Here is a 16461-nt window from a genome sequence, read left to right on the forward strand (position 1 = left end):
TAAAAGAAAAAATATTAGAAAATTTTCGAAGATTTTTCTAAGGTTATAGCCTTGCTTTTTTCTCAAAAATTTGCCCCTTTAAAAACACCTCATTTTCCCGAACAAAATGATTTTGAATGGCAAACAAAGGTATTAGAGGTCTATTTACATCATATAGAAGTGAATTAATCTCTTTTTAGAAGAAAAAATATTTGAAAAAATTCGGAGATTTTTCTAAGGATATAGCCTTGCTTTTTTCTCAAAAATTTACCCCTTTAAAAACACCTCATTTTCCCGAAAAAAATGATTTTAAATGGCAATCAAACGCATTAGAGGTCTATTTACATCATATAGAAGTGAATTATTCTCTTTTAAGAAGAAAAAATATTTGAAAAAATTCGGAGATTTTTCTAAGGTTATAGCCTTGCTTTTTTCTCAAAAATTTGCCCCTTTAAAAACACCTCATTTTCCCGAAAAAAATGATTTTAAATGGCAACCAAATGCATAAGAGGTCTATTTACATCAAATAAAAATGAATTAATCCATTTTTAAAAGAAAAAATATTAGAAAATTTTTGAAGATTTTTCTAAGGTTATAGCCTTGCTTTTTTCTCAAAAATTTGCCTCTTTAAAAACACCTCATTTTCCCGAAAAAAATGATTTTAAATGGCAACCAAATGCATTAGAGGTCTATTTACATCATATAGAAGTGAATTAATCTCTTTCTAGACGAAAAAATATTTGAAAAATTTCTTAGATTTTTCTAAGGTTATAGCCTTGCTTTTTTCTCAAAAATTTGCCCCTTCAAAAACACCTCATTTTCCCGAAAAAAATGATTTTAAATGGCAACCAAATGCATTAGAGGTCTATTTACATCATATAAAAATGAATTAATCCATTTTTAAAAGAAAAAATATTAGAAAATTTTCGAAGATTTTTCTAAGGTTATAGCCTTGCTTTTTTCTCAAAAATTTGCCCCTTTAAAAACACCTCATTTTCCCGAAAAAAATGATTTTGAATGGCAATCAAAGGTATTAGAGGTCTATTTAAATCAGATAGAAGTGAATTAATCTCTTTCTAGAAGAAAAAATATTTAAAAATTTTCGGAGATTTTTCTAAGGTTATAGCCTTGCTTTTTTCTCAAAAATTTGCCCCTTTAAAAACACCTCATTTTCCCGAAAAAAATGATTTTAAATGGCAACCAAATGCATTAGAGGTCTATTTACATCATATAGAAGTGAATTAATCTTTTTCTAGAATAAAAAATATTTGAAAAAATTCGGACATTTTTCTAAGGTTATAGCCTTGCTTTTTTCTCAAGAATTTGTCCCTTTAAAAACACCTCATTTTCCCGAAAAAAATGATTTTAAATGGCAACCAAACGCATTAGAGGTCTATTTACATCATATAGAAGTGAATTAATCTCTTTTTAGAAGAAAAAATATTTGAAAAAATTCGGAGATTTTTCTAAGGTTATAGCCTTGCTTTTTTCTCAAAAATTTACCCCTTTAAAAACACCTCATTTTCCCGAAAAAAATGATTTTAAATGGCAATCAAACGCATTAGAGGTCTATTTACATCATATAGAAGTGAATTATTCTCTTTTTAGAAGAAAAAATATTTGAAAAAATTCGGAGGTTTTTCTAAGGTTATAGCCTTGCTTTTTTCTCAAAAATTTTCCCCTTTAAAAACACCTCATTTTCCCGAAAAAAATGATTTTAAATGGCAACCAAATGCATTAGAGGTCTATTTACATCAAATAAAAATGAATTAATCCATTTTTAAAAGAAAAAATATTAGAAAATTTTTGAAGATTTTTCTAAGGTTATAGCCTTGCTTTTTTCTCAAAAATTTGCCTCTTTAAAAACACCTCATTTTCCCGAAAAAAATGATTTTAAATGGCAACCAAATGCATTAGAGGTCTATTTACATCATATAGAAGTGAATTAATCTCTTTCTAGACGAAAAAATATTTGAAAAATTTCTTAGATTTTTCTAAGGTTATAGCCTTGCTTTTTCTCAAAAATTTGCCTCTTTAAAAACACCTCATTTTCCCTAAAAAAATGATTTTAAATGGCAACCAAATGTATTAGAACTCCATTTACATCATATAAAAGAGAATTAATCTTTTTTTAGAAGAAAATAGTTTTGAAAAAGTTCGGAGATTTTCCGAAAGCTACAGCCTTGCTTTTTTTCAAAAACTGACCCCGCAAACAAAAGCGTTATTTTCCCGAAAGAAATGATTTCAAAAAGCAACCAAATGCATTAGAACTCTATTCACATTATATAGAGGTGAATTAATCTGTTTTTAGAAGAAAAAAAGTTCAAAATTCCGAAATTTTTCAAAGCATTTGTTGTTAATGGGTTTTAGCAAGAATTGACCCTCCTAAAAGCGTGTTATTTTGCACGGCTTTTCTACAAAAAATGTATAATATACCCAAATGATTCACACAAACACTTGATATATATCTCGTGACAGATATACAAGTAGTTGAACAAGCGGTCGGCTTAAAATAATAGTCCACATAAAATAACGAATAACTATAAGTTTTTTTGAGAATTCTTATGTTTTTAATATTGTCGCAGATCCGGCTACAAAAGCTTAGGCCCAGTCACTGGCCATTTCTCAGGCAACTTTCGTTATGGTTTACTTATTATGCAACATTACAGAAATTTTTCGATGTACTTTAAGACTTCTTGGTCAAAAGTAAAAATTCTTAAAATAGATAATTAAAAAGTCTTACTTTGGAACTCTTCTATCCGCGACACGTCAACTGAGAAGCAGAATAATTGGAAAAAATATCAGCGATCTCCAACAACTATCTTGTGTAGCTTTTAATCCTACAGTTACAAACAGCATGTTTTAATCACAAATATACATCTGCTGAAAATATTTTCACTTCGAAGAAACCCAACGACCAATACAATGGAAGCCTGAAACGTCTCTCTCGATCAAGGGCACAGTAAAAGCAGCTAGGCTCAAACATATTTGACGTCACGAGACCGAGGGTAAGCAATCTGAATGTTTGACGGCTTTGATATTAATGAGACTACTATCAGTGAAGGGGGTAGAAACTCTGTCACAGTCGCTCAATGAGGGGTCAATGAGTTGTCACGAATATATAACTGCCCCTATGCCATTAGGTGCCTTTTTAACTGATCATAGCTGAATTCTATAGAATTGCAAAATAAGTTTATTAGCGTGTTTGTTTAGGTGGACGAGTGTGCAAGGATATAAAAAAGCTTCAACTCCTCACAATAAAATTTCGAAGGTTAGATTCCTCTGAAGCAAATACGTTTGAGCCTAAAATCAACACATACAAAATCCTAATTGCGAAAGGACTTTATGAAAAACAATGCTCTTACCCATGTTAAAAACGGTTATAAATTCACAAACCCTCAATTCTACATCTTAATATAATATATATATTCATTTAATATACTAAATTCTCTAGGCACAAAGCGCTGACGCAAAACTACACATATAACAACAATATGATAAATGCATGGAATATATTCAATTTAATATACAAAAATAAATCCTTTACCAAAAGGCATCCTTGCATTGTATCAACTACAAAATAATCCAACAACATTCTGAAATGCTTAATCAACGGTCTCGGAACAGACCGATTTATGGAATAGAGGCTCCAAAGAGTCGCGCTACCGGAGTGGCAAATTGTTTCTGGAAGCCTCAAAACGAGTTAACTAAAACGCAAGAGCAACAACGCCTGTGGCTCTGCTGCACATGAAACAATGCAACCAAAGGGGCCATAGCTTCTTTTAAGGGCAATGTCGTTCTTTGTCATGAGTAAACAGCCACGGAGCAATATCCTTGGCTTGTGGCATTACCTCTGAGACAGGTTTTGTTGCTACGAGGGTTATGAATACTTGAACCGCAGACAAACAGCATATTCTAATTTACGCTTCTATTGGCCTAGCCTAACAAACGTTTCGATACTTCTACGCAACACAAACGCTACTTTTTCGAGCTACGTATCGCAACTGTATCGCATTGTCGCGTAACAACCAAACACAAATTTATATAAATGTAAGCAGCTGAGCCACCTTTTCATCATTATAGAGCTTTGTTCTGTTCAGTCTTTTACCAATTTGTAAATAAGATGTTGGGCGCCAAGCTCACTAGTTGAAACTTCGAAAACGTAAGAGAGACAAAGCAACGTTTCCTGGGTATCCCTTTTGGAAACGACCTGTGAAGAAAGGAAGGGTTTTGTTACAATTGCAAAATAATATCCAAATAAAGTTTATTTGCCTACAGAAAGACTAATACAGCGATGCATCTGCTGGTTAAATGAAAGCGATTTAAGAAAGGGTGTAATAAGGGTAATGTCTGGTCTAGAGATAGCCAGCCTTTGTTATTATAAGCGTAAATTTGGTTTCGTCACATCAATAGAAGCAAGAGAACTTGATAAGAATCTCGCTCTCTTATCTAGTCTTATCAGAAAACAAGTGGAAACACAGCCAAAAGTGACAAAAGCATTCACCATGATTGTCAAATTCGCCATGGATGTGAACCTGTGAAAATGCAATAATCTATTTTCTGTGCACAAAGATATGGCTTCATAGTTAGAGCTTTCGAGAATAAAAAAAGAGCATGATTCTACAAACATCTTAGAAGAGTACAGAGGGTTAGAGGGTGTTGGCATGCTCCAAGGAAAGTCAAAACCAATAAAAAGTACCTGGAGGATAGTGAAGTTTTCCAGCACGCTGTTCATCATGTATTTTTCAGGTAAGTGTTTGAGCTTGTGTATAAAATTGATCATGTATTCACACATGGCTGATCGATGGATTCTATAAACGTAGCGTCCGTTCTCAAAGCGTGCGAGTTCTGTCTCGACCTTCTCAACCACCTGCTTCCCAAATGAGCATACTTTTGTCGAGCAGGAAATCGTCATGTTCTCATTCGATTCATAACTGTGAAAAAAGGACAAAAGAGAATAGAATTACGAAATTATGAATGCATTTAACCATGAAATATGATTGGACTCGAAACATGATGGAACTCATGAAACAAGATGAAACTTAAAATTGGTTACAGTTGGCATTTTAGTTGAGCTCTTATATGCAAGTTAATAAAAAAAGATAAATATTGCATGTTATGGACCTCAAAGAAAGCACGACTTATCTATCTTGGTTCATTTATAAGTATTGGAGAAATGACAATCACAAAATGCAGATATTTAGGGAAGATTTCAAAAGAATTTTCATTACAAATAAACTTAATCGGATGAAAACAAATTGATTTAGTATAAGCAGATAATTTGATTGCATTAGTGTTGCTTTTTAATATGGAATTTATAGTAATGTGCGAGATAGCAAATTCCCTTAAAATACAATGACCTCATAAAGAGAAATATTAAGGGGTGAAGAAATCTCGCTATGTTTGTTCTTTGATGGTTTAAAATCGTGCACAATAATTCTTTCAATTGGACGAGGAACAACCATCATCGACACGTAGAAGCAATACTGATCCACAGAAGAATTTGAGTATTTTCAACAAGCAACCCCCCTTTAGAGTTTGTTAACAAGTCAGTCAGTCAGTGACATGTCTATATATGAAGAAAATGCTTGGGGGGGGGGGCTGAAATTGATTAATAGTATCAAAAGATACTCACGTGCTAGAGACACCGTAAAAGGCGCCTGTGTCGTCTGAGATGTTGGTATTTAGATCCGCCCAAAACTTTACTAAGAAAAACACATTGCTTGGGCCTTTTTCGTAAAGCTCTTTTAGGCCGCCTTTCTTCTCGGGAAATTTGTCGTATATTTGTCGAATATCAATCGGCTCCATACGAGCATCCGAGAAGTTTGGTTGATTCATGTGAACAAACAGATGCTTGTGGTACTGAAACGCAAAATGCAATTACGGTTGTAGAAAACAAATTCAGTGTTAATTAAAGAACTAACTATCGGAAATCAGTTCTGTGTTGTTACGTTTTCGCACTACGATGAAAACACGAGATTAGAATTGAAAGGAGCTGAGGAACATAGAAAAACAACGTCTGAAATACAGATGATCGAACATGTTTCTTTGCCATCTGTAGCGATGAAGACAAATACAAGCTCACATGTTCATGTCATATTCAATCCAACAACTGAACTTCACAATTTAGATCTAATCATTCTTAACAACATCACAGTTTGTTAATCAACACATCAAGACAGAACAACAGACATACTGTACAAACAACAGAGTACAAAGATTCAGATAAAGACGATGACATTATTGAATGACATACAATAACAATCAGTTTCGGGGAAGCACATGCTACACATCGTTATAAAGATATTCTTCATAAAAGCCAGAATTTCTTCACGAATCTTCATGAAAGTGATTCAGAAATACGTCTTCCACACTTAGCAGAGCACAGTATCACGTAATAATTTGCTGTTCTTTAATTTTAGAACGATAAAAAAGATACTCTCTATCCATTGTCTAAATCTTTCAGCCCCTCTTCTTTTCATTTGTCAACCATTCAAAATTTATAAGTTTTTTCTTGTCATCCTTGCCTACTTTCCTTTTCATCGACATAAACTTTTTTGTTCCATAGCCCTTTCACTTTTTTTTCCTTTTCTTTATTCCTCCTCTTTACCTCGCTTTCTATGCTTAATCACCCTGCACTTTCCTTTATAATTACCATCTCCTATTCAACCCATATGCTTTAACTTCTCCTTATTAAAAGCCCTTCTCTCTTTTCTTAATCTTTGATTTTCCCTTCATTTGTTTCAACGAAAATCCATTTTGTTAACAAGATACCTGGCTGAAACGTTATCAGCAAACTATCGTAAAAGCTAAAAAAATCTTTCTTCTACAGATATATACAAGACCTGTCTTGCAAAAACGAAGCAAATGAATTACTGTTTCAAACATAGGGAAAAGATATTGAACATTTTAACGCCAATAAGAAACTAAAATAGACTTACATTGTCGGGTTGGTCTGCTCGTTGTGTTTCAACAAATGCAGAGAAGTCGACCAATCTAAGAGGCTACAGACAAAAACAGTTTATAAGTCGACTTGATTGGCATTGTAAAAAAAATATTGACATTGAGATATCGTGGAATTGCTTTACAATGTTACCGGGTTATTTTTGATCGGATCTGATATCTTTCCAACATTTTAGATATAGTCATTTATTTTACAAGCAGAATACATGAATTTGGGAACACTATTCTCCAATGAATGCGTGTACCTTCTATTATTTACCATCAAAAACGGTGTTTAAAGACTCATTGCTAACAATGGGCCTTTGCGAGCGTGGCGACGGTCCAAACAATGGCAGTAAACTTCTACGGATTAACCAAAATTGATTTCAGACAGTCTAAAAATGCATTATGGGATGCTTGCTTAGCGCAGTGACTCATTGTTAGCAACGAGTCTTTAATTAAAAAACAACCTGTAATGAATCTTGGAAAACTACTAGGGTAGCACATAAATATAGTCTAATAATCTAGCAAGGAATCCAGCAAGCCTTTAAACAGTTTTTTGATAAGACCGTATTTCATAGAATGCCAGCCTTAAAATGGTAAGACAATCTCTGAAATTTATTTGGTTTATCCATCATCAAAGATGAGCCACTATAATATTCGCATTGCTTACAAATTGATAAAAAACTCACAAGTGGTTGCGGAGCTCTTGAGTGCCAAGGAGACCCTGGTACCATTATGGCTGAGCCACTTAGGCCACTGCTTGTTCCAAGCGATCTCTGGGGAAAAGAAGATATCTATATATATATACTTGGCTATGTGACCAAATGGTTAAAAAGTGGGAGGGGGGGCAAGGGAAAAGTTAACACACATAACAAAATATTTTGCAAAAAGCTTTATTGTTTTGCAAAAAAAGTAGGGAGAGGACATGGCCCCTCCCGCCCCCCTTTGTTGGAGGTCCTGTTAATGAAGTTAATACATGGTGGTATAAGAACCCTCCCAAGCCCGAGCATTTTGTGCACAATTCAAGAATGTTCCAGCTAATACTTGGTCTGGAAGAGCTTAATATACGTTCTTATCACTTTTAAAAGCGAAAACAAAATACAATATTATGTGCCATCCACAGCAGAAATGGACATGACGTCATCTGGTTCTGGCTATGAATGGCAATGAACGAATACTTTTACAATAAGCTTATAAAACAAAAACATTTTGAACAATGGCACAATTTCATTTGGCAGGCGATAGAATGCGCCAGTTGAGGGCAGGCAAATAAGCTAAAAAAAATTAGATCTAAATATTTTGCTAGTATTTAGGAAATACTCAGTATTCTCTGATCTCCTTTTATATCCCCAGGCAAAGGCGTACATGGAAGTATTAACGTACCATTTGTTCGTGGGACGGCAGTACACTTGAATGACTTGACATGGTGATAGAAGATGTAGACTGTGGCTCCGGCGAACCTTGGGACATCGCAGATACCGGCACCAATGGACCAGGGTAAAAAGGTGCAGGTCCTGCATATGGATATCCAAGGGTTGGTGATCCTACGGTTTGCGGAATAGAGCCAGGCGGCCAGAACTGGATAAAAAAATATTTTGTTAGATAAGCTGTTTGAGGGCCGCTGTGATGCAGCACTCTTTGATCAATGAATAGAGGGGTCGCATATTTTCAATCAAATTCTTTTTTTTACATTGAACAGTTAATCTTCATAAATGTCTTGAAATGACTCTTATACTATTATATATTTCAACTTGTTAGACGTCCTGAAGCTTTAACCTGCCCTGATTTTTAGACAACAGGAGACTCAATCGCAGAAGGAAAAAAACTGATAAATCTTTGAAGTTACCATTGTGAAATTCTTTCAAAAAAGGTGACAGCCTATATATGTAGCTTTAAAATTCCAAATTTTGAGGCGGAGACTATTTTTTCCACAGAACAGGTGTTAAACACGGTGGCGCGGACATTTGGTCAAATATGGGGGAGGGGGTGGGAAGCTAACTGATAAATTCACGTAAAATTTTCTCATTGTTTCATAACAAAAGGCCTTTGTTTAGTAAATATTAGGAATTTATCTAACAAAAGTAAATATTGGGGGGAGGGCGACTGCCGAGCAAATTGCATTGGAGACAATCTGGAATGGGATGACAGAGAAAAACACTGTTAAGTCATCTTAGGTAGCTATGGAACACTTGTTTCTTACCGAAATGCAAAATAAGGAATACGAGGAAGCTTCAGTGAACTAAGTAAAGTAAGATTAAATCGACATGGAACGTGGCGTTCACTTAAACGACAAAACACTTTAAGTAAAGCCATGCTGAAGAAGAGCGTTTAATAACCACAAATGAGAAGGCACCTTAAGTCAAACTGTAACATCTTTAACAGAAAAGCTTCCTCTCTATTATTACGCACTAGCACTTCGTTAAAGGCAATACAATATCAATGATGGATAGAATGGAATGTAACAATATCCCTTTCAAGGCATTTTATGAATCACGCATCTCGCAACCACAAAAATTCTAGCAGCTCACCAAAAAAGGGTTAGTAGCTCTGGCTGCCATGATGGAAGCCTAAATATCAAGAGAGAGGAAAAGGTGTGAGCCATCTTTTTACTGGAATCAATCACAAATCCGGCCCATTAAAAGGGGACCTGATGTGTTAGCCTAATCAGCTAGAATGGTTAGTAATAGCTGGGAAATGCGGAACCACGAAACGAAATAGCAATGAACCCGCAAAACAATGTTTCTAAGGAGTTTTTCTTTGAAGAATCTTAAATGGGATGTCGAGATTGTCTTCTGGATTGGTAGCCTTTCTCCCATAGCATTGCCAAGGTCTTAAAAGTAAAATGGTTTAAGTTTCATGGATAAGAAAGTTCGGGTTTTAGGGCTAACAGATTCGAATTGGAGGGAGGATAAGGGGATGGGAGGGGTAAGGGAGAGGGAAGGGGCAGTGGCGGACACTTGGGGGGCAAGGGGGGCAACAGCCCCCAATACTTTAGAGGACAATGGTCTTTTGTTATAAAACAATGAGAAATGTGACGTCATCTTATTAAAACAATAGGCTTGCCCCCAATATTTGATCAAGTGTCCGCCCCTGGGAAGGGGGAAGGGAGGGGGTAGAGATATGAGAGGAAGAAGATAGAGGTAAGGGAAGAGAGAGGGAGGGGAGAGCTAAGGGGGAAGGGAGAGATAAGGTGAAGGGAGAGGTAAGCAAAGAAGGAAAGGAAGAGAGAAGTTAGCAAAAGAAGGAAAGGAAGAGAGAAGGGAGGAGTTAGAGATTCTAGAGGAGGATAATAGAGGTAAGGGTAGGAGAAGGGAGAGTTATGGGATGGGAAGAGAGATATAATGGGGACGGGAGAGATATGGAGAAGGGAGAGGTAAGGGGGAGAGAGAGGTAAGAGAGAAGGAGTGCCAACACAAACACAAAAGATAAAAAAGTAATCAAGTAAATAAAGTTTGTTTAACACAGCCTGTGTGTTTGGTCCTGGGTTGCAAAAGTAATGGGGCATCTCTCTCTCTGACCACCACTTACCCTGTGACCCTTAGGTGGAAAAAGCAATCTGGTATAACAGTCAAAAAACTCCCTTCCGCTAAACAACAAGTAACTTTCAGCAGAAAATGTAAACATGACAATATCTATAGAATAAATTATATCTATCAACAAACAGATGCATGAAATGATAACTTACGGAAGGTGGTGGCAGACCCTGTGGCATCTCGGATTTTATGGTAGGAACATCCATGCCAGGGTTGACACCCATTTTGTTATGCAAAGCAGTAGCTGAGACAATTTGGGCAGATGACATAGTAGCCATGGCCTGAAGTGCCTTGTCTTTGGATCCTTGGTCCTGATAGCAAAATTTCAGTTATTAGTGTGAACTATGGTTTTAAAAAAATGGCTTATAATAAATGGTATTGCCCCTGAAACATGGGATTTCCTTTTGGGAAAATCTTGCTTTAAACAATAGGGATTCAATAGGATGCGTCAACAACAACAAACTGTGCCAAAATTTGCTAATCATTTCTGGAAAAAGGAGACAGCTAAATGTTATAGATTTAATATATAATTAAATCTGTTATCTGTGACTAGACTAAAGTCATTGAAAGGAAGGCTTCAGATTTCATATTGTCCAATAACAATGTCACATGATACATTTCAGTTTGAAAGGATCTTCCCTGACTTAGAGTTTTTCCAGGTTCTCTGTACTAAAAAGGACAATGTATTTAGGCAGTATGGTCAAGCTTCCTTGGTTCAAATGGGGTTTGAGGTTTGAAAAGATCAGTCTAATACCATTCTGATTTTGAGACTTTCCATTTGGGAGCTTTGTCAATTAGCTAGAAAAGGGTTGCTAGGAAAGTCTAAAAATCCTTTTCTCCCCTAAACATGAAATTCCTTTTTACTGTTCACAGGATGATTTTTGTTAATTTTGCCACCAGAAAAATTGGAAATGAAGGAGTTTTTCATCATGTCCTGTCTCTTTTTTTAACTAGTATACCTAGCTTAAAACAACTTACGGAAGCTTAGTCATAGCTGGTAAGGCACTGCAGAAAAGGAAACAATTATAGGTTATAGATTATCTTCAAAGAAATGCAGTTTGGTAGGTTAGGGGTGCTGTTGGCTACAATGAAAGTTACTCTTCACAATGGGTATCCTACTAAAAACATATTACAAAAACCCTTTCATTATTATCTTATCAAAATATCCTAGCAACCACAAAAGATGTTAGCTTATTTTCATCTAGAAAATCTGGAACATAATTAGACAGGGGTTTGGTGTTTTGTTCCCATTTTTACCTACAGGGGCATTACCAACCTTTAATTTAGACTGAATTTCTCTTGCCTTTCTCCTTGCAAGCACTTGGATATGGCTGGAAACCTAAAGAACAAACAAGAAATACCATCAGTAACTAACCTTGAAATGAAGTTTTATTGTAGACTCAAATGGTACGTAAATGAATGACAAATGATGTCATCTCCTGTTCATAATTTAGTCTAGTAAAAATTTCTTTAATAAATTACTTTAGATATTCTAGTCATAAAAACTTTATCAAATGTTGTAGATACATCCCTCAAGATGACTATAATAGCCTCAGACCGAGGCGGACACTTGGGAGGAGCAAGGGGGGCAACTGCCCCCAATACTTTAGAGAACAATGGTCTTTTGTTCTAAAACAATGGGAAATGTGATGTCATCTTACTAAAACAATAGGCTTGCCCCCAATATTTGACCAACTATCCGCCCCTGCCTCGGACCCTAATTTTTCTTCACTACAGCTGCTCCATAACCTAGATCATAACTAAATCAATGCTTGCCAATAAAATTGTTGAACTACAATAAAACATAAACAACATTTTATATGATTGTACTATTAGGCCATAGCTTCAGTGGAAATTGCTCAAAGACACACTGAATAAAATGCAAAATATATATATATAAATCAATTGAAAAAAAATACAAAGATCTATTACCTGCTTTCTTGATCTTGTCTTTCCTGTTCGTAGTTTTATGTATCTTGCTATAAGTTCATTTCGGCCTAGAAAACAAAATTTTTATAAAAACTCTGTTTTTTCTTTCAGAAACTCTGATTTTTTAAAAATTTCAATACCCTGTTTGTTATTCCAGAAACACGATGTATTGCTTGAAAACATATGCTTCAAGTTGTAATTAGGCATAAATTACAAAGGCATCACCAAATTTAATAAACTAATAAATAAATTTAATAAATCTAATTATCTTTATATTTCAAGGAATAAGCTTTCCTAAACCTTCCAATAAAACTTCTGGTGGTATCCAAAGCTTTAAGAGATTACAAATGAATGTACAGTTCAAAGTACACAATTTGCTTATTGCAAAAAATGTTTATCGCTAGAAAAAAATTTGATTGATTTCTTACATTTTGGACTAAATGATTAACTTATGAAAAAACTTTTCATCCACATCAAATTATGATCAACCAATTCAGTGATCTATCAGTATGTGAGCAGATCATTGATTGAGATACAGATTGTATGATAAAAAAATTAAACTCAAATGTGGTTGATCAATATTCAAGCTAGAACTGAGGAAAATAAGTCATTTGTTTATTTTCGTAGGAATGTGGTTCTAGCCGGCCTGGCCATAAGAGTTTTAGTAAGGGAGCAGTAAGCAGCTCTCCTGGTAATTACCAAGTAAGCTGTTTGTAGATAAATAGGAATAGAAACAAAGGAAAAATTTATTCCAAGGAAAGCAATTTGGTTTTTGAAGCAATTTAAAGAGCAATCTGTAGCTCCCCTCTAACATTTGAGGAAAGCCTGGTGAGGGGGAAGAACTATGGCCTCCCTCAAATGTCCAGGCTTGGGTTTTAGGGATATAAGGAAGTTTATAGCTAGAAAATATTTTTGCTCACTACAGGATATATCAGTTGCCCAGGGTGGTGAATCTTACGCAAAGGAAACAAATTTGCTAACAAAGGTATTCAAGAAACCTTCCAGAATCAATCTGGCTTTGTGCAAATTGTCCTAGGAGAGCAATGCCAAATTCAAAATAATTAACTCAATTTTCTTATTAAAAACTTAGTAGGCAATTGCAAGACTAATTAACTGTATGTAAGTATTCCCAATCATTTCATATTGAGACCCCTGACAGGGGTTATGCCAGTTTCAAGTTATCTGCATAATTCAGCCCAGGAACCCTCAAAATGAAGACTACAATTTCAATACATCCCCTACTGTGTGCCTAATCATATCATTTGAGTGTAAGAGCAAGGGAAATCCTTAGGACAATTGATAGGCTAATACATGCCATTTCTTTTTGTTGCCTTTGAGAAGTTAAGTCAATAACAAGATAGTTATTACGAACAAACTCAGCCAACATACGGGGATTATGTTGGTCAATCTTCAGATTATTTCCTGGTACTTAGAAACTAATTTCGCTTGATTCAATTCTTTGACTCTTTTCTTTGATCTGAATTATCACTTCACGGAGCTTGTTTAGACTGGTTACGAAACTGAAATTTGTCACAGAGGAATCCTCCTCTTTTGAAATACATGTGCACAATAAGACATGTTTTGAATTACAACAGATCATGTGTCCCTGGATAAACACAATAGATGATTGTAGTGACATTTGGTGGAACAATGCAATAGCTTATAAGTTATCGAAATCGGGTGTCGATCCAAGCAACGTTGCGCCCCTTTGTCGCGATGGAAGCCAAACATGAATTCTTTTGACGAGGGCACATAGCCTAGCAACGAAGGCTTGAAAACCAAAGTGAAACTCAATATGCCTTTTTGTCTGTCAAGTTCCTCCTGTTTGCGCGTACATCTATTCAGAGATAATCTAGGGCAAACAAATTATAAAACCACAGATTTTATCACGAGGATAGATAGACGTCATATACTTTGCTAAGCCGGCCATGACGGGAACCTGTGGGATTGAGAGGGGGTGGGGGTTTAGTTCTGGTGATTTACTGGAGAAACTTTGAAAATTGATCTTCCGAAATTACATAAAAAAATTTTCAAGATCATCCATTACATTTGATAGGTGGGGATATTACTGCAATGAAACTTCGCTCGTGCATCTAGTACAGCGTTTTAAAAAATCAGCGTAATTGGTGATGCAAACTTTATTCTGTAGAAAATGTGATAAAAAGCTTGAAAATAACAGCACACATTTGGGCAATAGAATCTAGACTAACCGTTTCCCCAGCACGTGTACGCTACTACGTTTGCGATCAGCTCTTCGTTTATCCAAATTATGAGTCACGCCTTGCGATTGACTAAACTAGCTCAAAGTGAGCAGTCAACAGGCTAAAGCAGCGAACAGACAGTTATACAAACAAGAGGCATTCGAAATATGTCGGAATTTTCCCCATGCACACAGACCAATTAATCGCCGAAGTTTTCAAATCGGCTACATACTTCTACGAATAACACGAATACCCCCAAAAGAGCAACCAATTTATTCACAAGTGCACAAAAGGCCATCTCACCGTACATCTTTCCTTCATCAGATAAAATGATTTTTCTTCTCCCACATGGCGGGTATATTGCAAGAGCTTCTTGGAAACTTTGTTCTATATCTGGAGACCAAACACCTTCAGCGTCGTTGGCCATTTGTGAAGGATCCGATGGAGACAGCTCACTTCCTTGGGGCGATGTTTCTCCATTGTCAGCCATTTTACTAGGACTTGCCTCTAAAATTTATGGAAAAAAGATAAAGATATCTGGGAAAGGATTGCTGCAAAGAGGAATTTAAACGTTCCCCTTGTTAGCGCCGGGTTGGGAATTGTTTAGATTTAACGGTACAAACAGGAAGAAATTCGAACATAGGAATGAAAACCTTGACATAAAGAAAGGTAGTTGAAATCTGAGGCAAATTCAAGATCGAAGTACTTCAAGGGAGTTCCACGTTTCACAACATTAAGGCGAGTATTCTACATCAAAATGTAAACTGTTTGATCTACAGTGTCTAGAGAATTCAGCTAAACATACCGGAAGCAACCCTCGTCGATAAGTATGGTAAAAATGTCGTCAAAAATGCGAACAACGTTCACGTATAAAGAGCGGGGAGCGCCAACGATTTTACAAATTTTCCTTCAGGCCCGCGAGAATTCTACACGTGCGATTATTATAGTTTAATACATACCCGATATGTGCTGGGCGATTCTTGGTCAATTCTCGTGAGCAGATGGTTATTTACGATGCAGCTTGAATCAAATTCCTTTGCCAGACGGACAGATTCAGGATTGAAGAAAAGAATCTGAAATATGGCGAGAAGAATGCTCGGCGCGCCCACATTACCTGCTATGTTTTGATGTATACATCGAGTGAAGCCTCATGGGAAAAAGAACAATCGCCAAGAACAATGGTTTCTATAGACAATAGGTTTCGTACACAAAAGGTTCTATGCCGCATGCGCATTGATCGTTCCACTCGTCTCGTTTCACCTAAATTACACGATTTTATTTTTAATACGATTGCAAAATTAGCAAATCGCGACGATCCAGCATTTCTGGCATTTCTGTCGATGAAAAGGCATCTACAACCCAACCCGCTTTCCAAGGACTTCAACGTCAGAATTTACAATGGTCGTCGAGGCGATTAAAGGCTAGTAAGGTGGCAGGGCTATGAAAAGAACAAAGGGGGGGGGGGGTCGGGGCATGGAAGTGGGTATGGGAGGCAAGCAATCATGTGGCAATCAGGATAGTGGTGCTTCCCCACGATTAAATTGCTTTTCTATCCGCTTTCTTTAATTTTGTAACCAAATTTATAAATTGCACGTAAAAGTATTTTAGCAAAGGTGACTGACCCGTATTTTTAAACAGAAACTCGTTGCATGTTTTTCTCGATCTCTTTAATTCACCTTTGTTTATCATGTTTGGTATCTATAACTGGACAGGGTATGTTAAACGGGGATCCACGAGTCCTCTCACTGGCAAGGACTGTTATCGTAAAAAGCCGGTACTTTCAATATCACCGAATAAACAGGATTAAGATCTCGTACAACAGTGTTGGCGGAAAAGACCGTTATCTTACTTCAGACTTCCGACTGTCTGGTCTT

General features: G+C 36.1%; 1 protein-coding gene and 1 non-coding gene across 4 annotated transcripts; both read right to left on the bottom strand.

Moving 5' to 3' along the window:
* Positions 1-2789: 2789 nt before the first annotated feature.
* Positions 2790-15987, bottom strand: LOC135682816 (transcriptional enhancer factor TEF-1). 3 transcript variants are annotated; one of them, XM_065197988.2, is made up of 12 exons: positions 15547-15987; positions 14891-15094; positions 12390-12454; positions 11761-11796; positions 10610-10768; positions 9453-9491; positions 8308-8502; positions 7614-7700; positions 6921-6983; positions 5615-5841; positions 4679-4913; positions 2790-4189 (listed from the first exon to the last, which is right to left on the bottom strand). In XM_065197988.2, exons 2-12 carry the CDS (start codon positions 15075-15077, stop codon positions 4076-4078), a joined length of 1407 nt encoding a protein of 468 aa, XP_065054060.1. In that variant the 5' UTR covers positions 15078-15094; positions 15547-15987; the 3' UTR covers positions 2790-4075. The 3 variants fall into 3 exon arrangements, with proteins under 3 accessions (XP_065054060.1, XP_065053982.1, XP_065054131.1); XM_065197910.2 differs by having other exon boundaries at positions 11734-11796; positions 15547-15985; XM_065198059.2 differs by lacking the exon at positions 9453-9491 and having other exon boundaries at positions 11734-11796; positions 15547-15984.
* Positions 5301-5446, bottom strand: LOC135683728 (small nucleolar RNA SNORA79). The gene has a single exon (XR_010515806.1). It is a non-coding gene; the product is annotated as a small nucleolar RNA SNORA79 (small nucleolar RNA).
* Positions 15988-16461: the final 474 nt, after the last annotated feature.

This window comes from Rhopilema esculentum, chromosome 17 (genome assembly GCF_057945365.1).
Source record: "Rhopilema esculentum isolate cy_ngs chromosome 17, ASM5794536v1, whole genome shotgun sequence".
Lineage (NCBI taxonomy): Eukaryota > Metazoa > Cnidaria > Scyphozoa > Rhizostomeae > Rhizostomatidae > Rhopilema > Rhopilema esculentum.

Coding starts and splice junctions, on each gene's coding strand:
- LOC135682816 (XM_065197910.2), bottom strand. CDS start 15,077: ATGGCTGACAATGGAGAAACATCGCCCCAAGGAAGTGAGCTGTCTCCA. Junction 5,842..6,920: donor GAGCAGACCAACCCGACAAT/GTAAGTCTATTT, acceptor TTTGCGTTTCAG/TACCACAAGCATCTGTTTGT. Junction 4,190..4,678: donor AAAACTTCACTATCCTCCAG/GTACTTTTTATT, acceptor CTTTCTTCACAG/GTCGTTTCCAAAAGGGATAC.